General features: G+C 38.8%; 1 protein-coding gene across 1 annotated transcript; it reads right to left on the reverse strand.

Moving 5' to 3' along the window:
* Window positions 1–16955: 16955 nt before the first annotated feature.
* PCDH20 (protocadherin 20) lies at window positions 16956–22948 on the reverse strand. The gene is made up of 2 exons (XM_050766521.1): window positions 22138–22948; window positions 16956–21088 (listed from the first exon to the last, which is right to left on the reverse strand). Exons 1-2 carry the CDS (start codon window positions 22267–22269, stop codon window positions 18362–18364), a joined length of 2859 nt encoding a protein of 952 aa, XP_050622478.1. The 5' UTR covers window positions 22270–22948; the 3' UTR covers window positions 16956–18361.
* Window positions 22949–23429: the final 481 nt, after the last annotated feature.

Raw genomic sequence — 23429 nt, forward strand, 5'->3', positions numbered from 1 at the left:
CAGGAATCTTATAAAATGCAGATTATGGTTTAATAGATCCAGAGTGGGCCCCAGATTCTCTGCTGCTGCTACTTTGTAGACAAAACATTAAATAGCAGGGCTCTAAACATTTTTCCCCCATGTCAGGACTGTAAGAACTCTGTAGATAGCCACCAGCCCTTTTCTGAGCAGTGGGTACCTCAAACCCCATTCAGTATGAATGAAAGCATGTCAGTATGCTAGGACTAGTGAAGCTCAGAAATATTTAGAGAAGAGGTTCACCAACATAGGATTCTGACATGTTTGAAAACACCCCACAGTATGGTCTGAATGTTAGTGTCCTCTGCAAAATTATATGTTGAAATATTATCCCTCAAGGTGAGAATATTAGGATGTGGGGTCTTTGGGGAGATGATTGGTCATAAGGGCTGAACTCTCATAAATGCAATTGGTACATCAACAGAAAAGGTCCAAGGGAGCTTGTTTGCCTCTTCCATCACATGAGGACACAGCAAGGTGTCATCTATGATAAAGCAGGCCCTTCCCAGACACTGAATCGGCTGATGCCTTGATCTTAGATTTTCCAGATTCCACAACTCTAAGAAGTAAATTTCTGATGTTTGTTAGAAATGCAGTGTATGGTATTTTGGTATAGGAGTGCAAATGGACTAAGACACTTCCCATCCCAATCTGAGCAGTAGAAGGACTCCTGGGACATACACCTGGAGATACTTATCTTCTTCAAGGCCTTCAGGGAGTATCATCATCACATACTCAGCTCATGTTTAATCAACAACCAAACTTCTAGGAAGAGAAGAAAAAGGTTTATCATCTCTTTGTAAAACCCCAGTCTTGTAGTTTCATATCCTGAATGTATTTTGCAGATGAATAACCTGAGCACAGGTTGTTATTCCACCTAGTGGGTGATTAAACAAATGACGAATTCTTGGTTATCAAAATACTCATATGGCTTTGGGATTTTGAACTGGTAAATATTCATGATGTGAAAAATCAAGACACATATTGTATAATCTCAGTCCCATAAAATTGGATGTTGTTTTATATACAGACAGGACTTAGAAGAACACATAAAACTGTAAACTCTATGTGATTGTGGATGACTTTGTTCTTTGCTTCTTGTGTTTTTCAGTTTCCTACAATGCACACATTAACTTTTAAAAAATAAGCGTTATTTTAAAAATTTTAAAAAAATGATGAGAAAGACATGTTTTTATGTGTGTGAAAACATAGGCAACATTTAGAAATGAGATATCTAGTCCCAGGAGTGAGCATCCCAATTTCTTCCTGAAACTGTATTCTTAATAATAGCTTAAGATACCTTTTTCCCCGCTCCAAATATTTAGTAGCTCTATGAAAAATTTATTCTTGAAACATGCTTTGCCCATTTGGATTTTATATTTATTTGAAACAGTGTCCCCAGCCTTTTGACATTAAAATTTAGGACAAATACTCTGAAGTCATCAACAATGACTGACATGAAATAAAAAAGAAATGTACCAGTTTAAGAATGATACTTGTTTTTCTGCAAAATGAGGAAAGATATGACTATTTTAACCTTTCAATCAGAAGAGTTCTGATATGAATCCAAAACATTTGAACTGCACTTGCAAAATGGTATCATTTTACTAGTACAAAATGCAATGTATAATATCATCCTATGTATTATGTATTGGATATGCCAATAGTAAATATCCAATAAAAAGTTGGTGCATAGTAAATCAATTATTCTAATGAACTTCATCTTCTACTGTAAATTTATTGTATGGAGTGAAGCAGCTTTTGAATTGGAAGTAGAGTTGATAGAAAAGTGGAATAAGAATCTATTAAAAAACATAAGAACACACAACCTCCTGAAAGTGCTTGTTTTCAGAGAAGTTGAGATTATAAACCACTTCAAACAAGCCATCGATTAGGGAGACGCATTCATGTATTCCAAATAGGAACAGCTCCAGTCTCCAACTACCAGCGTGAGCGACACAGAAGACCGGTGATTTCTGCATTTTCAACTGAGGCACTGGGTTCATCTCACTAGGGAGTGCCAGACAATCGGTGCTGGTCAGCTGCTGCAGCCCGACCAACAAGAGCTGAAGCAGGGTGAGGCATCGCCTCATCTGGGAAGCCCAAGGGGGAAGGGAATCCCTTTTCCTAGCCAGGGGAACTGAGACACACAACACCTGGAAAATCGGGTAATTCCCACCCCAATACTGCGCTTTAAGCAAACGGGCACACCAGGAGATTATATCCCACACCTGACCGGGAGGGTCCCACACCCACGGAGCCTCTCTCATTGCTAGCACAACAGTTTGCAGTCTAACTGCAAGGCAGCAGCGAGGCTGGGGAAGGGGCGCCCGCCATTGCTGAGGCTTAAGTAGGTAAAGCCACTGGGAACCTCTAACTGGGTAGAGCTCACAGCAGCTCAAGGAAACCTGCCTGTCTCTGTAGACTCCACCTCTGGGGACAGGGCGCAGCTAAACAACAACAACAATAACAACAAAAAGCAGCAGAAACCTCTGCAGACACAAACGACTCTGTCTGAAAGCTTTGAAGAGAGCAGTGGATCTCCCAACATGGAGGTTGAGATCTGAGAAGGGACAGACTGCCTGCTCAAGTGGGTCCCTGACCCCTGAGTAGCCTAACTGGGAGACGTCCCCCACTAGGGGCAGTCTGACACCCCACACCTCACAGGGTGGAGTACACCCCTGAGAGGAAGCTCCCAAAGTAAGAATCAGATAGGTACACTTGCTGTTCAGCAATATTCTATCTTCTGCAGCCTCTGCTGCTGATACCCAGGCAAACAGGGTCTGGAGTGGACCTCAAGCAATCTCCAACAGACCTACAGCTGAGGGTCATGACTGTTAGAAGGAAAACTATCAAACAGGAAGGACACCTACACCAAAACCCCATCAGTACGTCACCATCATCAAAGACCACAGGCAGATAAAACCACAAAGATGGGGAAAAAGCAGGGCAGGAAAGCTGGAAATTCAAAAAATAAGAGCACATCTCCCCCTGCAAAGGAGCGCAGCTCATCGCCAGCAACGGATCAAAGCTGGACGGAGAATGACTTTGACGAGATGAGAGAAGAAGGCTTCAGTCCATCCAACTTCTCAGAGCTAAAGGAGGAATTATGTACCCAGCGCAAAGAAACTAAAAATATTGAAAAAAGAGAGGAAGAATTGATAGCTAGAGTAATTAATGCAGAGAAGGTCATAAACGAAATGACAGAGATGAAAAACATGACACAAGAAATACATGACAAATGCACAAGCTTCAGTAACCGACTCGACCAACTGGAAGAAAGAGTATCAGCGATTGAGGATCAAATGAATAAAATGAAGTGAGAAGAGAAACCAAAAGAAAAAAAAAGAAAAAGAAATAAACAAAGCCTGCAAGAAGTATGGGATTATGTAAAAAGACCAAATCTACGTCTGATTGGGGTGCCTGAAAGTGAGGGGGAAAATGGAACCAAGTTGGAAAACACTCTTCAGGATATCATCCAGGAGAACTTCCTCAACCTAGTAGGGCAGGCCAACATTCAAATCCAGGAAATACAGAGAACGCCACAAAGATACTCCTCGAGAAGAGCAACTCCAAGACACATAATTGCCACATTCACCAAAGTTGAAATGAAGGAAAAAAATCTTAAGGGCAGCCAGAGAGAAAGGTCGGGTTACCCACAAAGGGAAGCCCATCAGACTAACAGCAGATATCTCGGCAGAAACTCTACAAGCCAGAAGAGAGTGGGGGCCAATATTCAACATTCTTAAAGAAAAGAATTTTCAACCCAGAATTTCATATCCAGCCAAACTAAGTTTCATCCGTGAAGGAGAAATAAAATCCTTTACAGATAAGCAAATGCTTAGAGATTTTGTCACCACCAGGCCTGCCTTACAAGAGACCCTGAAGGAAGCACTAAACATGGAAAGGAACAACCGGTACCAGCCATTGCAAAAACATGCCAAAATGTGAAGACCATTGAGGCTAGGAAGAAGCTGCATCAACTAACGAGCAAAATAACCAGTTAATATCATAATTGCAGGATCAAGTTCACACATAACAATATTAACCTTAAATGTAAATGGACTAAATGCTCCAATTAAAAGACACAGACTGGCAAACTGGATAAAGAGTCAAGACCCATCAGTTTGCTGTATTCAGGAGACCCATCTCACATGCAGAGACACACATAGGCTCAAAATAAAGGGATGGAGGAAGATCTACCAAGCAAATGGAGAACAAAAAAAAAGCAGGGGTTGCAATACTAGTCTCTGATAAAACAGACTTTAAACCATCAAAGATCAAAAGACACAAAGAAGGCCATTACATAATGGTAAAGGGATCAATTCAACAGGAAGAGCTAACTATCCTAAATATATGTGCACCCAATACAGGAGCACCCAGATTCATAAAGCAAGTCCTTAGAGACTTACAAAGAGACTTAGACTCCCATACAATAATAATGGAGACTTCAACAGTCCACTGTCAACATTAGACAGATCAACAAGACAGAAAGTTAACAAGGATATCCAGGAATTGAACTTATCTCTGCAGCAAGCAGACCTAATAGACATCTATAGAACTCTCCACCTCAAATCAACAGAATATACATTCTTCTCAGCACCACATCACACTTATTCCAAAATAGACCACATAATTGGAAGTAAAGCACTCCTCAGCAAATGTACAAGAACAGAAATTATAACAAACTGTCTCTCAGACCACAGTGCAATCAAACTAGAACTCAGGACTAAGAAACTCAATCAAAACCGCTCAACTACATGAAAACTGAACAACCTGCTCCTGAATGACTACTACATACATAACGAAATGAAGGCAGAAATAAAGATGTTCTTTGAAACCAATGAGAACAAAGATACAACATACCAGAATCTCTGGGACACATTTAAAGCAGTGTGTAGAGGGAAATTTATAGCACTAAATGCCCACAAGAGAAAGCTGGAAAGATCTAAAATTGACACTCTAACATCACAATTAAAAGAACTAGAGAAGCAAGAGCAAACGTATTTAAAAGCTAGCAGAAGGCAAGAAATAACTAAGATCAGAGCAGAACTGAAGGAGATAGAGACACAAAAATCCCTCCAAAAAATCAATGAATCCAGGAGTTGGTTTTTTGAAAAGATCAACAAAATTGACAGACCGCTAGCAAGACCAATAAAGAAGAAAAGAGAGAAGAATCAAATAGATGCAATAAAAAATGATAAAGGGGATATCACCACCGACCCCACAGAAATACAAACTACCATCAGAAAATACTATAAACACCTCTACAGAAATAAACTAGAAAATCTAGAAGAAATGGATAATTTCCTGGACACTTACACTCTTCCAAGACTAAACCAGGAAGAAGTTGAATCCCTGAATAGACCAATAGCAGGCTCTGAAATTGAGGCAATAATTAATAGCCTACCAACCAAAAAAAGTCCAGGACCAGATGGATTCACAGCTGAATTCTACTAGAGGTACAAGGAGGAGCTGGTACCATTCCTTCTGAAACTATTCCAATCAATAGAAAAAGAGGGAATCCTCCCTAACTCATTTTATGAGGCCAACATCATCCTGATACCAAAGCCTGGCAGAGAGACACAACAAAAAAAGAGAATTTTAGACCAATATCCCTGATGAACATCGATGCAAAAATCCTCAATAAAATACTGGCAAACCAGATTCAGCAGCACATCAAAAAGCTTATCCACCATGATCAAGTGGGCTTCATCCCTGGGATGCAAGGGTGGTTCAACATTCACAAATCAATAAACATAATCCAGCATATAAACAGAACCAAAGACAAGAACCACATGATTATCTCAATAGATGCAGAAAAGGCTTTTGACAAAATTCAACAGCCCTTCAGGCTAAAAACGCTCAATAAATTCGGTATTGATGGAACATACCTCAAAATAATAAGAGCTATTTATGACAAACCCATAGCCAATATCATACTGCATGGGTGAAATCTGGAAAAATTTCCTTTGAAAACTGGCACAAGACAGGGATGCCCTCTCTCACCACTCCTATTCAACATAGCGTTGGAAGTTCTGGCTAGGGCAATCAGGCAAGATAAAGAAATCAAGGGTATTCAGTTAGGAAAAGAAGAAGTCAAATTGTCCCTCTTTGCAGATGACATGATTGTATATTTAGAAAACCCCATTGTCTCAGCCCAAAATCTCCTTAAGCTGATAAGCAACTTCAGCAAAGTCTCAGGATACAAAATTAATGTGCAAAAATCACAAGCATTCTTATACACCAGTAACAGACAAACAGAGAGCCAAATCAGGAATGAACTTCCATTCACAATTGCTTCAAAGAGAATAAAATACCTAGGAATCCAACTTACAAGGGATTAAAAGGACCTCTTCAAGGAGAACTATTAACCACTGCTCAGTGACATAGAAGAGGACACAAACAAATGGAAGAACATACCATGCTCATGGATAGGAAGAATCGATATCGTGAAAATGGCCATACTGCCCAAGGTTATTTATAGATTCAATGCCATCCCCATCAAGCTACCAATGAGTTTCTTCACAGAATTGGAAAAAACTGCTTTAAAGTTCATATGGAACCAAAAAACAGCCCGCATCTCCAAGACAATCCTAAGTCAAAAGAACAATGCTGGAGGCATCACGCTACCTGACTTCAAACTATACTACAAGGCTACAGTAACCAAACAGTATGGTACTGGTACCAAAACAGAGATATAGACCAATGGAACAGAACAGAGTCCTCAGAAATAATACCACACATCTACAGCCATCTGATCTTTGACAAACCTGAGAGAAACAAGAAATGGGGAAAGGATTCCCTATTTAATAAATGGTGCTGCGAAAACTGGCTAGCCATAAGTAGAAAGCTGAAACTGGATCCTTTCCTTACTCCTTATACGAAAATTAATTCAAGATGGATTAGAGACTTAAATGTTAGACCTAATACCATAAAGACCCTAGAAGAAATCCTAGGTAATACCATTCAGGACATAGGCATGGGCAAAGACTTCATGTCTAAAACACCAAAAGCAACAGCAGCAAAAGCCAAAATTGACAAATGGGATCTCATTAAACTAAAGAGCTTCTGCACAGCAAAGAAACTACCATCAGAGGGAACAGGCAACTTACAGAATGGGAGAAAATTTTTGCAATCTACTCATCTGACAAAGGGCTAATATCCAGAACCTACAAAGAACTCAAACAAATTTACAAGAAAAAAACAAACAACCCCATCAAAAAGTGGGCAAAGGATATGAACAGACAGTTCTCAAAAGAAGACATTCATACAGCCAACAGACACATGAAAAAATGCTCATCATCACTGGCTATCAGAGAAATGCAAATCAAAACCACAATGAGATACCATCTCACACCAGTTAGAATGGCATTCATTAAAAAGTCAGGAAACAACACGTGCTGGAGAGGATGTGGAGAAATAGGAACACTTTTACACTGATGGTGGGATTGTAAACTAGTTCAAGCATTATGGAAAACAGTATGGCGATTTCTCAAGGATCTAGAACTAGATGTACCATGTGACCCAGCCATCCCATTACTGGGGATATGCCCAAAAAATTATAAATCATGCTGCTATAAAGACACATGCACATGTATGTTTATTGAGACACTATTCACAATAGCAAAGACTTGGAATCAATCCAAATGTCCATCAGTGACAGACTGGATTAAGAAAATGTGGCACATATACACCATGGAATACTATGTAGCCATAAAAAAGGATGAGTTTGTGTCCTTTGTAGGGACATGGATGCAGCTGGAAACCATCATTCTTAGCAAACTATCACAAGAACAGAAAACCAAACACCGCATGTTCTCACTCATAGGTGGGAACTGAACAATGAGACCACTTGGACTCAGGAAGGGGAACATCATACACCGGGGCCTATCATGGGGAGGGTGGAGGGGGGAGGAATTGCTTTGGGAGTTATACCTGATGTAAATGATGAGTTGATGGGTGCTGACAAGTTGATGGGTGCAGCACGCCAACATGTCACAAGTATACATATGTAACAAATCTGCACGTTATGCACATGTACCCTAGAACTTAAAGTATAATAATAATAATAAATAAAAAAAAGAAAAGATACTTCGTCTGCAATAACATAAAAACCATACATTTTAACAAGTATGTTGTTTTCATGAGGGCAAAATTTTACATATACAATCAAAACACATCCACCCACAGTATCTCAATTACAAATATCATTCAGTTAATCCCATTACAAACTGGTTTTGAGATGAATTCAACAGTTCAGAGCTATTCATCCTAGCTCTAATCAACTGAGAAATATTTTATGTAAATAAAAACACCTCTGTTTTTTTCTTTCCTTTTTTTTTTTTCCTGTGGCTTTGTTAGTAAAAGTGAAATGAACATGCGGTGGAACACAGTAGGACCACAATATGTGATCTTAATTTCCATTTATATTTACATTGATTATTATGATATTTTTAAACTTAGAAAATGATATGTATTTAACACCTTTTTATCGTAATGATTGAAACATGTATTGTAAAAGTTACGTGAATAAAACAATATTTTTTGAAACTGAGTCAGTTGAACTCGACCTCTAATGGATGTGTTACATGTTTTTCAAGATAGTGTAGTCCTTTTCTATCACTGCTGTAATAAATTGTCACAAATTTAGCAGTATAAAATAACACTCATTTATTAACCCCTAGTCTTGTAGTCAGATGTTTGGTTACCGACTGGCTCTGCTGGTCTTTGCCTAGCGCTTTGCAGTGCTGAAGTCAAGGTGTCAGCAGAGTGGTGTTTCTTTCTGGGAGCTCTGTGGGTGAATCCTCTTCCAAGCTCATTCAGATATCAGTGAATTCAGTTCCACGTGGTTACTGGACTGAGGTTTCCATTTCCTACCTGACTGTCATCTGGGAGCCTTTCTTATCTCCTTAAGGCTAGATAATCTCCCTATTTTAAGGTCCATATGTCAATTACATTTTCAAGGTAAATGCAACTTCCCTTTTGCCATGTAACAGTCACAGGTTCTATGAATTAAGGCACGGTTACATTTGGGGGACTATTATGCCCATTGCAGTTAGATTGATAAATGGTGATTGTGAGAATATTGAGCTTACTTCATGAAAGAGCAACAACATAGTGACTGAATATGCTCAAGGAAGATGAAAGGGGAAGAAAACACTGGTTTCTTAGAATTCCTCCTGGCTCCATGAGACAGAGGTTTTGTGTATTGTCAGAGATTTAACCTTTCTTTTCCAATACACATACTTTTAACACTCAGGTGTTTTATCTTCAGTTGAGTAAAATAGCCTTTCCCATCAAATGATTTGATTGCAAATATTTTTATGATACATGGCATCTAAACCAGGGTGTCCTGAGTCAAACATAAAATACAAAAAAAGGAATTAATTGGATTTCCTTAAGTTATATTAGATGTTTTATTTGAAAGAAGTATAAGCCAACATAAATTCAGTTACTCTTATACTCAGTTACTCAGAAATCTGTGCATTCATGTATTGAATATATTTACAAATAAGATTGGGGAAATGGAACATTCTAAAGTGCTTTTTATAGAATAATAGTATTTTGTTGGATTAGTTCAAGAAATGGGACATATGAAGGATAGTTGACTTTGCTAAATTTAAATGCTTAGATGATTCAGTGGAAGTCTTTTAGAGATAAACTAAATACACGTTACTGAAGTTCTTCTGTTTGCAGTGAATTTTAACTGCTATTTACAAGAAATTCTGTGAATCAAATGGCACTTTTTACTGTTAAAAAAATGATGGAAGGGGCCGGGCGCGGTGGCTCAAGCCTGTAATCCCAGCACTTTGGAAGGCCGAGACGGGAGGATCACGAGGTCAGGAGATCGAGACCATCCTGGCTAACACAGTGAAACTCCGTCTCTACTAAAAATAATAATAATAATAAAAAACTAGCTGGGCAAGGTGGCAGGCGCCTGTAGTCCCAGCTACTCGGGAGGCTGAGGCAGGAGAATGGCGTAAACCCGGGAGGCGGAGCTTGCAGTGAGCCGAGATCGCGCCACCGCACTCCAGCCTGGGCGACAGAGCGAGACTCCGCCTCAAAAATAAAAAACACAAAAAAGAAAACAATCAAAAAAAAGATTGAAAGCATCATAAATAGGAAGCTGTCTCAACATAAACCAATGGTATTTTTTAGCACCTGGTTCATGGTTAGCATTGCTCACATTCATTTGACTTTGAATATGTTTAGATTTTATAATTGAATTAGAAAAATGTGAAGGAAACTTGTTTCGCAATTTACGAAAGCAGTGGGTAAGTGGGAGAGGAGCTGGGTGAGTGACGCTTTTTTAGAGGAAGAAAGGAAATCAAAATGATTTTATTTATTTTTAAAATTTTTAAAAAAATAGTTTATTTTCTTCCTTTGCTCTTCTTATTCTACCTTTACGGTGTTTTGATTTGTTCTATGAATTGTTTAGAATTACCTTCTGTAGTGTATTTTTCTTCATAGTGAATGTATCTGCAGTGATTTTATACATTAATATTAAAATGTCCTTTCAACATACATTTCACCAGACATTATAACATCGAGAAATACTGTAATATAGTATTATTTGAAATATTTATGCGGCAAATCGCAAAGTCCATTTTACATTCCATTAAGTCAAAACTTCACGTTGCCAAGAAATTGCCTTAAAAAAATTTACACAAAACTATAAAACTGAGGTGATATTACATTTGCAAAATAAAAACTAGCGCTATTCTTTTGAAATATAGTGGCAGGGTTACTTGTAAATATGTAAAGTCAATGAATATAATAATTATTTTTAAAGTATTGTGAAAGGTAAGCATATGATCTTTTTAATAAGAGTGATTGGTTCACATCTCAGTACAAACATTTCTTTGATCATTTAAGTGAAAGTTCATCTTTGGAGCTATAGGGAATTTTAATATTTCAGATGCATATAGGAAATATATAAAAGCAAAAGTAAAAAATTAGATTTGACTATTCTAGCCGTAGAATACACCCAACCCTAATTTTGTAATTCATATATACTGATATTCTCCTCTATTAGCCTCGAATATATAGGGCATATCTCCAGGTAGCGCTTTTATCTGTCATAACATTTCTTGTCTCTCTCTGGTAGAGGTGCTTATGTAACAGCTACAGGTGGGGAGTAGATGGGAGGAGGAATGCATTCATTCCTATATATGTGCGGTTCACATTTGTTCTCCCAAGCTGGAGAACAACTGTTTTGATGGAGAAAAATTTTTTCCCTCTGTACAGCACAATGATTTGCTTGTAATAAGTACAGACTAATAGTAAATATGTTTAGTAAATGAATCGTGGATGATAATAGTGTTTATCTTTGTTGAAGCTTCAGGGTATTGGACCCTAAAACTGTAAGGAATAAGAAAATGATCCCAAGTTCCCTGGGAATCGTAACATTTTATGATTTACTGAGATCCTAACATTCGGTTATCCTGAGTTTACATTCAGTTACCTTATTAAATATAAGCCTGGTCCTTCTCTTTTTCTTTTTCTTTTTCGATTTAAAATATTTTGAGTGACATCTTTTTCCCCCTATATATAGTGATTCCAAATTACCTAATGACACACTTTTTTTTCTCAGCTTTAAAAAAAACTTCCTTTGACCAACATCTCCCCATTCTCATTTTCAAATCACCATGTCCTTTGTATTCACACTTGAGCCTGCCTTTTCTATAATCTAACATATATGTGAATTTTACATAAATATTTATTCACATATTAGAATCTAATTTATTCCTTCCATTTTTCTGCTAGTCTCATAAAACTTTTCTTGATTATTCTCACATATTCTCTAAAGTTTTTTTTTTATTTTTTACTATTTTATAACAATTATTATATTTGTCAAATATATAAATTTATTTTTTTATATATTTTTCTCTTTAAAAGGTACAAATAACTTCATTTGGAAAATTGTGTCTTTTTTCTCTAAGTACATGCAAGATAAGTGTGATTCTTAATAATTCATTTTAATAATTAATTTTGATGGACCTCATTTTTAGGTGAGATTTATCTCAGAAAATTTATTTTAACACCTGGTATATTGTCTTTGTAAATATTTTGTTAACTTTCTAATAAAGGTAAAATTAAAGGATATGTCTTAATGGAAACGTTTGAAGGAAAAGTATACTCTGCTAGCTATTTTTGGCAGGATTTTGAACATTTCTTACATTTATGACTGCTGTCTTCTCTAATCCACCCTGCTAATTTTTTTTCTTGTTTTTTTTATGTCTTAGTTTCTTCAACTGTAAAATAAAGAGGTTGGACTAAGTTACCTCCATAGTTTCGCAATTTAAATATGATCTTTTTTTTTTTTTTTTTTTTTTTTTTTTTTTTTTTTTTTTTTAAGGCAGGGTTGTGCTCTGTCACCCATGCTTAAATGCAGTGAAATAATAATCTTGACCATCATGAGATTTCCAGATGAGAAGGATAAACTTGTCATAGGAATTAAAAAAAAAAAAGTCCAAGTGTCTATAAAATGCAGAATTTGAATAAATAGAGCATACTGAGTATATATAGGCCTTTAATCTAAAACACTATCAACTTTATGGAATTTTTTAATGTAATATAAATATCAGTTTGGTGAAAGAATGAGCAAATAAATTGATAAGACAACCTCCCATGGCACACCATTTAGTTACGATAGCAATAATTAAGCTAATATTTGTGGAACGCGGTCTGCGCAAAATATTTTGCATGAATTATCTCATTTAATTTTCATTTATACCATGAAAGAGACAGTAAGTTCATCATTTACATATAGATGAGTCTTAGGAGGGGAAATTAGACTTTTCTAGAAGCTGGGACTGTATATAATATTGTTTTTACATCTGCTAAATGTTTATTTAGGCTGAGTTTGAAAATTCTACCATTTGGTATTGGTTCTTATTAAATTCTTTATTTAAAACAACATAATACTTGAAGCATAAGACGTGCTAAGTGACTTCACTGGGTTTTAAAATGATGTTAAATGTTTAAAATAGTGATGTTAAACCTCAAGACCTGCATACTTCTTGGCTCTAACTAGCCATTTCACCTGGTCATATTTCCCAGATCTTGTTAAGAGTTGCCTACAACCAACATATCATTCTTTCTTGGTATTCACATAACACTTGAAGTTATATTTACACCTTAAATTATCCACTTGACATTTTATCGTCTTAAGTTTTCAACAGGAAGGACTCTTCTACATGTGCCTATTTTTAGTACAACCACAAGTAAAATACTGCAAATGGCTTAGATGAAATGTTCTTTATGAGATCAACCTCATATTGGAGTATCTGTCACATGGGCACAGAGTAATGTTTGTTAAATTGAAGAGGATTGACAGTCATAAAGATGAAATAAACTGGGTAAATTAGTGCCTTTATAATTCCATCTGTGTCATAAAATCCAACATTGGAGAAGGGGGTTATGGCTCCAACACTTTCATTGCTGACTTAATGTTTAGTAAATGAGTTCTGTATCTTTTTCAAATTTTTACAAAACTCAAAATCAAATTATGAAAACTATTACTTTCTGGTCATGCCATGCAGATTATCTCCTATAGCATCAATAAACTTGTAAACAGCTATACATTATTTATATCCTATATTACCTTCTATAATAAATCTCTTTTATATTCTCTGGTTTAAGTCCCCATTTTTCCTTAAATTGTCACTAAATCTTATAACTAGCGTCCAGAATTTTCTTCATCATAAGCTCTACACGTGGTCAAAAGTGATCTTTTAAAAACATAAACTCTCTGGTCTAAATGCTTACAAGTCCCATTACCTTTCAGATAAAATTGTAACCTCCAAGTATGGCACATAAGTTTATTCATTATTTTCTGTACACTTGTGTCTCCCAGCTCATTGTTAATCATCCTTTTTTTAAATTCTCTTCATCTCTTTAGCCAAGGAAAACTGCAATATCTGTGGCTCTTCAACCATGACATTCTCACTCCCACATGTGCTTTGCCTACTGCTCCCCACTCAAATGCCCTTCCTTCCTCGCTGCCATTTTCTCTTGGCTAACTTTTCCTTTATTCAAGCTCATAACTTCCTCTGAGAAGGGTTCAAAATAGACCTCACCTCCTTTAGGGAACCTTCTCTGACTTTCCAAAATTGGGTTAGGTCCTGCTCACATAGTATCCAAAGAATAGGCATTTATCACATATGTTTTGAAACTGGTTTTCTTTTTTTTTTTTTTTTTGAGATGGAGTCTGGCTCTGTCGCCCAGGCTGGAGTGCAGTGGCCAGATCTCAGCTCACTGCAAGCTCCGCCTCCCGGGTTTACGCCATTCTCCTGCCTCAGCCTCCCGAGTAGCTGGGACTACAGGCGCCCGCCACCTCGCCCGGCTAGTTTATTTTTTTGTATTTTTTAGTAGAGACGGGGTTTCACCGTGTTCGCCAGGATGGTCTCGATCTGCTGACCTCGTGATCCACCCGTCTCGGCCTCCCAAAGTGCTGGGATTACAGGCTTGAGCCACCGCGCCCGGCCGAAACTGGTTTTCTTATTGGCTTTTCACAGGATGATGTAAGTTCATTAAAAGACTTGTAATATCAGTACTAAAATATGTATGGGATAAATGACTGTATGACTGATTTTTTAAAAATCACCACGGTATTCTTACTTCTTGGTATCAGCGAGTTAAGTTTTAAAGTTCACTCAATTTTGTTTTATATCCTCAAAGGAAGATGTTCCTAGTTTAGGAGTCTATTTTACAAATGCTATTATATAAGGACAATTATATACAAAAAGTGACATTTAAAAATGATTATAGGCTATGTATTTATGTATGTATTATCTGAAAATATACATGATTTGTTATTAGAAGTAGAAATAACTTAAAAAAAATACTGTGCTGGAACTTTTTAGCTCAGGAATCCAAACTGTTTTAATTGATTTTTTTTTCTGCTTTGAGTCTTCTTGCAGGCCCATCAATTCTTTACAATAAATATTTATTGACTACTTGCACATAAAGGTACAGCGCTAGGCAGAGAATGCCTAGATCAGCAATATGGCATTTTGTGGCAATTTTGACTGCTTTTTCTCAGTGAGCAAATTTACCATAGAGGGATGAAAATGCTCAGGTATTTCTGTCCCTGGCCTCCATGAACTGAGGCTGCCCAAGGATTTGAAGAACACCAGGTGGTTGATGCTGCCCTTTCATTACATTCTCCATTGTCTGCCAGGGATCAGGACCTCACAGGGTCCTCACCTCGGGAGGAGAGATTGGACCCTGAACCTGCAAAGGAGAGAGGCTTGCTTAATTTCCCCCTTTATAGTTGTCAATTTAGACATTTTCTGGGAGCACAAATTAGAATCCTTGTGAGAGATGTTACTGCAATCAAATCAACTTCATATACCACTCCTAAAAATTGCTTGTAGTGATGTTATTTCACAATAAAGTCATGCCTGCTGTTTTCCTAAAATACATGTAGAAAATCCAAAACACTACAAATTTACATTTTTTTGAATGCTTCAATACTACAAAACTGTTTTAAAGAATTTATTTTTTTCCTCTTCCAACCACCATTGATGAAAGCCTAACTGCCAGGAGAGCTTCTTTTTTTTTCTTTTTTCTTTTTTCTTTTTTTTTTTTTTTTTTTTTTTTAACAGGGTCAGGAAATCTACCCTAAGTAGTCAAATAACGTAAATTGTTTTTTCCCCTGTAGCTGAAATTGCTATGTTGGTTTTAAATTTCCCAATTCAAATTAATGAACAATTTTCTCTGTGGTGTAAGAGTGAATTTGGCAGTGCAAAGATCACAGCAATCTCTTCTTCATTAAATTGGGCAAAGAGAACTCACTGGTTAACAAACTGTTAAATGGATATTAGGGGTTTTAATGAATGGAACATTTATTTTTGTGCCAGCTCAACTAACAACATTGACATGATTAGCATACATTTTGGCAACTATTCTAGCACAAGGTGTCAGTAAAAAGGAGCTTTTATCTTTGAGTTTAATTTACTTTAGCTTTCCTTGTTATTAATGTTTTTAATGTGAATGAGATGTTTTTGTAAAGGAAATCCTGCCACAAGAAGTTATTCAGAAATACATATTTTTATTAATGTTACAGGCATTTCTCATGCTGGAGATAAAGTCCATTCCCCAAAACACATGAACCTTCTTCAAATTTGGAAATGAATCGAAAATTGTGCTATTTGTACTGATGATGAAATTATTGCACTTATGGAGGATTCTTAAAAAATAAATAGTGTTATTTTTATCTCATGAAGTTCCTTTCTTTACAAAAAAGAAATAAGAAATAAAATATGACTCTTAAGAGATGTTTCCTCCATTGCTCCATATCAGTTATAAATGAAAAGTTTTGGGGGTTAAATGATCTTAGTCTCTTAGCTCAGATGCCCCTCATACAAAAGGAATTTCTGATAAAAATATATTTAGTTTTTGTAACAAATGTTGCTGCCTCATATACTTATTATTTTATTTACCGAAATTCTCAAACTGAAGAAAAATAAGATAAATGAGTTAACTAATACAAATCTAAAAGAACTTGATTGTTTGCATTCAATTTCTTTTTTTGCAGAGTATTTTTGTTTTAAAAATTATCGCAAGTTATTGCAACACTGCTAACAGAGGATTTGTTATAAATATGTGGTAAAATGAAAATGTGTAATGATATTAAATCTATAATCAATTAATATGAATGTGCACATACATGGGTGCAAATTTTCATATGAACTTACATCAAATATTTAGGCATACTCTCTTTCTACTACATATATGTCTATAACTACACACGCATTTAATAATTTACCCAATGTTTAACTGAGTAATGAATTAGTTTAATATAAACTTTAATATAGCAGAATACTACAGTTTACTCACATTTAACCCTAAAAACAAACAAATGACAGGCACTTCAGTGAAATAACAAGCCCATGTTCAAATATAAAATGCTAAAAATGATAAAGAAATTATGAAAATATACCTTTAATTTGCAGACATATAAACACTTTTGGTACACAGTACAGATGCATGATGCCAAAAAGTAAAATGATCCAGTTTAAGCTAACACATTCCTTGTTTATACAGATTATTTTGCTATAGCTCTCATATAAAATAATATTTCCAGTTCACACAATGAATTTATCAGTGATAATCAGTGATAAATCACTGATGAAATAGCTTTCTTCATTGCAAGAGATTCAGTAAAAGCTAAATTATCAAAGAAATATGCTGCAGGGCTTACAAATAAACTGTTGGACTTAATCCAAAACCAAAGAAAGGAAGGCAGAAATGGTAGCCAACAAACCTAAACAACAACGAAAAGATAAGTACAGTATAACTTTCATATAAAAGGCCCAACTAAAACAACCAGTAGTGCACACAAGCCTCTAGAAGAATTCACTTTTAATATGATTTCTATTTTCTTATGTGATGGAAGATTTTAAGCCTATAAAAGTCTAATATATAACCCAAGTATAAAGTACAACCAACAAGTTGTGAAAGCACTAAAATGTCATGAATGCCTATGAAGCAACTAAGGATTGAAGCATTTCTTTGCTTCTGGCTGTTTTTCTTGGGCATAAGATCTAGTTACATTTTCTGTAACGAAGAATGTATGTGTGTGTGTATATATATATATATTTCCCCTGTAATAACAGCAAGTGCAGTGGTAAAGCAAACAGAAAGCAATTCGAGTACACAGAAAGTGGAATACTCTTCAGCAGATCGAATTTGTAACACAAGGCAATGTTTTTATCCTTGCTAAAAAGGAATTGCACTTCTTTTTAATGCCTTCTCTTTCAAACTATATATGCACTTTTGAGGTAATAAACATTCTGTTTACAAGTGCATTTCTTTTTTTTTCTTATATATTTAAATAGGGTGAAATTTAATTTACTTTAATTTCATATTTGTTTAATGTTAAAAACAATATATTTAAAATATACTTTTTCATTAATTTCATGTACAACTGTCAAGTACAATACCTCAGTTCCCTGCAAAGGAGCAGCTGATGCCCTCTTGTGGTGACAGGAATTTTTAGATAAAAATTTGTTCCTTTTTCTTACCTTACTCCCAGGTTTTATCAATCATCTGCTTGGTGTATGAAAGCTGCAAACCATGTCCAAGCTTTCTTTTTTTTTTTTTTTTAATAACAGTCCTATGGCTGTTAGTACTAATTTTCACTTAAAAATGCTGTACACATTTTATAACCTCTGAATTTAAATTTAAAAACCTGTAAACAGCTATTTACAATATAGAACAAGTTATAAATTAGTCGTCCTTCATTGTAACTGCCATCAACACGCTCCTTTTTTAGGTGATGAAGATCCAAAGTCAGTTAAAACATTTCTCCGTGTTATTCCACCATGAAATATCAAATATTAGAAATATCCATTGGCTTTCTCTCTCGCATGTGCAAGTCAATTTTTCCTTTCAGTGGAATCTGTACTTCCAAATTTTCATCTTCCCTGGGATGCTTTTTCCCTTTCCTTAAACAGATGTATATGCCCATCCCTGTGACCAGTGTGATGGAACCCAAGCTTATTACAGACAGAGCTACTAAGGTGGGCATACAGGACACAGATTCTACCTTCCTATGAGTCGGTTCTATTGAGATTTGTGGTTCTTTCTCCTCTATATTAATCTCTGGTTCTTTTCTTAAAAGACTCTCAATGTAACTCTCATTACTGACAGTGTCATTGACAAATAGGTTCACCATGACCGTGGAGTGAAGAGGCTCAGGATAACCATGATCACTCACTTTCACCAGTAAGCGATGGAGCCCATAATCTGTCTGCAGCAATGCCTCTTCCAAAGTAATGTTGCCAGTTTTGGGGTCAATCCTGAAGGACTCAGGCCTAGGGCCTCTTCTCCCTATGATGCTGTAAGCTATGACAGCATTCATGCCTGTGTCTTTGTCGACAGCATAGACTTCTGTAACTGGGGAGCCTGGGAGAGTAGAAGGCAGTACTAACAGATAAGACATATTAGACTGAGGAAATAAAACAAGAGGAGGGTTGTCATTGATATCTAGAAGGAGAATTGTGATTTTTGCTGTAGAGGAGAGGGCGGGTTCACCCCCATCAACAGCCTCAACCCACAAAGTATAGGAGCTTTGCTGTTCTCGGTCCAAAGAGACTTTAGCCCTCAGCATACCCTTTCCTGTATCTATGACAAAAATATCACTCTGGTTCACCACAGAGAGGGCAACCCAGCCATTCCGCCCAGCATCAGCATCGGTTACACTAATTACTCCAATCTCACCATAGCCTGGAAAGTTTTCAGGCACAAAAAAGCTGAAGTCCTTGTTGATAAACCGAGGACTGTTGTCATTTTTATCCAACACCGTGAGGGCCACAGTGGCTACTGATTCTCTGGGTGGCTTCCCACAGTCAACAGCTCTGACGGTGTATCTGTACCTTTCTTTCTCTTCTCGGTCCAGCTGAGTAGAAACTGTCAGAATTCCTGTGACACTGTCTAAGGAAAAATATGATGGAGCATCAGGTCCCAGAAAATATGAAACTTGGCCTCTTTCCCCACTGTCGGCATCTGTAGCATACAGCTTAGTCAAAAAGGCATTGGGTGAGTTGTTTTCTTCAATGGTTAGTTCTATTAAGGGTTGAAGGAAAATTGGAGCATTATCATTGTCATCTAAAAGTTGCACTTTAATTACTCTTTTGACATGAAATCCTTCAGAGTTCCAAGCCACCACAGCTACTTCATAGAACTGCTGTAGCTCATAGTCCATAGGTTTTGTGGTCTCTAGTAAATATTCATTATTGTATGGTTTGTAAGGTGATAACCTAAACGGGCCTTCACCATCCAGGTAGCAGTTAACCTTGTATTTACCTTCTGGATCTCTTATTGTGAAAAACGCAATGGGAGTGTTCACGGGTTCCAGTTCTTTCAGATAAACAACACCATCTATCTCGTTTGCTATGTAACGAGGGACAATCTCAGGGGGTCTGAAAATAACTTTGATAATGGACACAAGAGCAGTGATTACAGCAGGGATGCAGCCTGGTCCATTAGCAAGGATGGTGAGCTTGTGAGACTGCAGAACACTTCCCCCAATCTTATTGAAAAGTTTAATGACTCCAGTGTTTTCATCCAGGTGAAATAAATCCTTAGATGCTTGTGGAACTTTCTGACTGTAAGAATAAGTAATTTGAGCATTGGTCCCCAAGTCTTTATCCACAGCCTGGACAGCTGCAATTGGGGTGCCCACTGTAGCATTCCCATACACAGTGACATTGATTTGTGAGTCTGTGAAGAGAGGGCAATTGTCATTAATGTCACTTATGCCAATGGTGAGGGTGGCACTGCCCAAAAGTGGTGGAGATCCACCATCCTCAGCTATGATGATGCTCACATATTGGTCCTGGGTTTCCCTGTCCAAAGCACCCATGACAATTAGGTAGGGGGTGCGCTCCCCGTTCTCATTTTCCTCCACGTCCAGGGTGAACATACCATGGTAGTCCAGTAAGCGATAGGTCTGTACCCCATTAATGCCTACATCTGGGTCCACAGCAGGATGCTCTATGGCCAATCGGGTGTTTACAGGTGCATTTTCCGGGACCCACACCGAGATTTGGGAAACAGGGAACTGTGGGGCATTGTCATTGATGTCTCTTATGGCGATCTTCACCTTCACAAACCTGAAATATTCCTGAGGCAGGACAAGCACATCCAGCAGTAAAAGACAAGAGTCAGAAGAAGGAGAGGAGGAGATGGAAACGCTGCTGCCCCACGCGGTCCCTCCGCCCCCTTCAAGACACAGGGCCTCCCTGTCGATCTCCTGAGCTGAAGTGTGCAGCTCCCCAGAGCGGTTGTCTAGGGTCACGTACTGGCCACTCAGTCCCCGGGAGGCCAGGCTGAAAGAGAGAGGGGGGTTCCACTCAGCACCGGTGCGCTCTGGCAGCTGCGAATGCGGGTCCAGCCTCCCTGCAGACCGGGGCAGCAGCCGCAGGTCCTCGGCCAGGCTGCCGATGAGCACCCCCGCGGGCAGTCCCTCGTTCAGGCTGTACAGAAGCTCGGTGGCCCGGCTGTGACTCGCGAGGCAGCTGAAGGGTTCCACGAAGAGGAAAAACAGAAACAGATGCTGGCGTGGGGGGAGGGAAGAAAGCTCATTACACACACGGGGAAATAGGGGTCTGAGAGAGAAACTAGTGCCCCTGTGATCCTTGCTGTCCCCATCTCCGTTCCCAGAAGCAAAAACTCTAGTTAGAACGGGGGCGGAGAAGAACCCCGCTGCAAAGGGAGATCTGTGGGGCAATGTCGTCTCCAAAACTTAATTTTGCTGTTCACTTTCTGTCCCCTCCGCCCCCGCCTTCCCCCCCCCCCCTCAGTTTCCCCATCACCACCCTCATCCAGCTAACTTCAGAATCCCAAACCATAAAACATCCCCGGAAACACGCCAGAGTGGAGAGGATTCCGACCCAGAGACTGCGCAACGCGACAGGGAAACCCAGGGTAGGTGATGAGGAGGGAGGGGGCTGGTAGTAGAGAGCACTGAAAGGTGGGCAATTTATTTCTCCTTGAAGAGTCTGCCATTAGACTGCTGGAACACGCAGTGTGTTACACTAGGAGAACCGTAAAAACAACCACAATCGCAATGATAATAATACGGAGAAACTACTAACACTCCTCCACCTCCAACACTTTAGGTCTTAGATCGGAAAGAGTGATTTGTATTTTAGCACACATCTGAAATCAAACCGAAAGGATCTGGATTTCCACCTCTTACCAAGCCGTCACTAATCCCCCCTCCCTTAGGGGGAAGCAAAGTAAACGCGGAAAACGGTTATGCAAAAACAATCTGTCAATTGCAGTAGGCATTCATAGTCAGACGCCAGCAGCAGGAAACGATCCCGAACCCCTGTATCTAAAGCAGATTGAGCGCACCCCTGATCCCTTCCACCTTATCTGGATACATTTCTTGCTTCAGAAACTTCCTCTCATGACCCAAGGACTTCCTTATTCCTTGTTAAAAGGAAGACACATTATCCCAAACTCCCTTCCCTCCCCGTGCCATCCTTCCTGTGAAGTTTACATGAAGGTAGAGGGTTTGAAAAACCATCCGAGTGGAAATTGCTTCATAATACTGCAACTTGTCGGGGTCGCGGGGCTCCTTGAGCTCCTAATCCTTACCGGCAGGTTCCTGTGGCTGGTGCTGCTCCTGGGACGATGTAGACGCCCCATATCCAGGCGCGGGTGCCAGGTCGCCGGGTACCAGCTCACTCCCAAGGCCCGCGAGCTGCGCGCATTCCCTCGGCCGCGCATTCCCTGGGAGGCTGCAGTCAGAGCGCTCTTGAAGGGAGGGCGACAGAAGACACTCCCTCTGGGTTCATGCAAATCGCTGGGGGAACTTCAGCCAATAGTCACTGGCTCTTCAATTAAGGACGGGAACTCAAAGAGGGCAGAAAGGCAAGGGGGCAGAAGGGCACATTCATGGTCTCCTGTCCCGGTCGCAGGTAACTCCAGACCCTGCCAGAGGAGCTGGAATGGGGGAGCTGCTCCTGAAGACTGCGAAGAGGCACCCCCGGGTTGGGCACAGTAACGCTTGCCCACTAGCCTCCTTCCTTGCTGCACCAGTCAGATGCTAAGTCCACAGGTTGCTAGCAGGAGAAGGAGAATTAAAATAAATAAATAAGCTTGTATTTGTATATGGATGTAACAGAGAGAGGAAGTCACAGAGCAATCACAGGCGCCGTCCCAAAACGCCCGCTTTGCCACCAGTTCCTCCTGGAGCCTCGGATCCAGCAGTGTTGGCACAGAGAAAGAAAACGCACTTTTCTCAGCGGAGGGAAGGAATCTCAACTTCTGTGTAACGTAGGGTGAACCAGAAAAGTAATATGAATTCAGTGAAGGTTTCGACATACCCCAATTTTGAATCTTTGCTGTGGGCAGTGGTAGAGCTTCTGCTAGTTTACTAGTTGGAGGCTCAAATGTCTCTGGGTGTCTGCCTTGTGATCTTATTTTAGAGACAGTAGTGGCTTCTGGATGCAGGGAAGAGCCAAGAGGAAAGTAGAAACAATTGTGCTGTAACACAAGTAGTTCTGCCTGCAAGTAATTTTTAACACATTTATCTAAGTGGTAAATTGGTGTGGGGAGGGGGAGGGATTCACTGAAGCCTAGGTAAAAAATTGGTTATTTTTCAAATTAGTCCTTCCTTCTTTCCCTCCCCTCTTCCCCTCTTCCTTCCTTCCTTCCTTCCTTCCTTCCTTCCTTCCTTCCTTCCTTCCTTCCTTCCTTCCTTCCTTCCCTCCCTTCATTCCTTCCTCCCTCCCTCCATCCCTCCCGCCCTCTCTCCCTCCCTCCCTGCCTCTCCCTTTCTCTCTCTCTTTCTTTCTCCTGGATTGCCTACTGGAAAACTGGTCCTTGGTAAAGGAATTGTGGAACAATGTGTTGCCAAATGCTTGCATATCCCCTATGGCTTTGAC

This window comes from Macaca thibetana, chromosome 17 (genome assembly GCF_024542745.1).
Source record: "Macaca thibetana thibetana isolate TM-01 chromosome 17, ASM2454274v1, whole genome shotgun sequence".
NCBI classification, from domain to species: Eukaryota; Metazoa; Chordata; class Mammalia; order Primates; family Cercopithecidae; genus Macaca; species Macaca thibetana.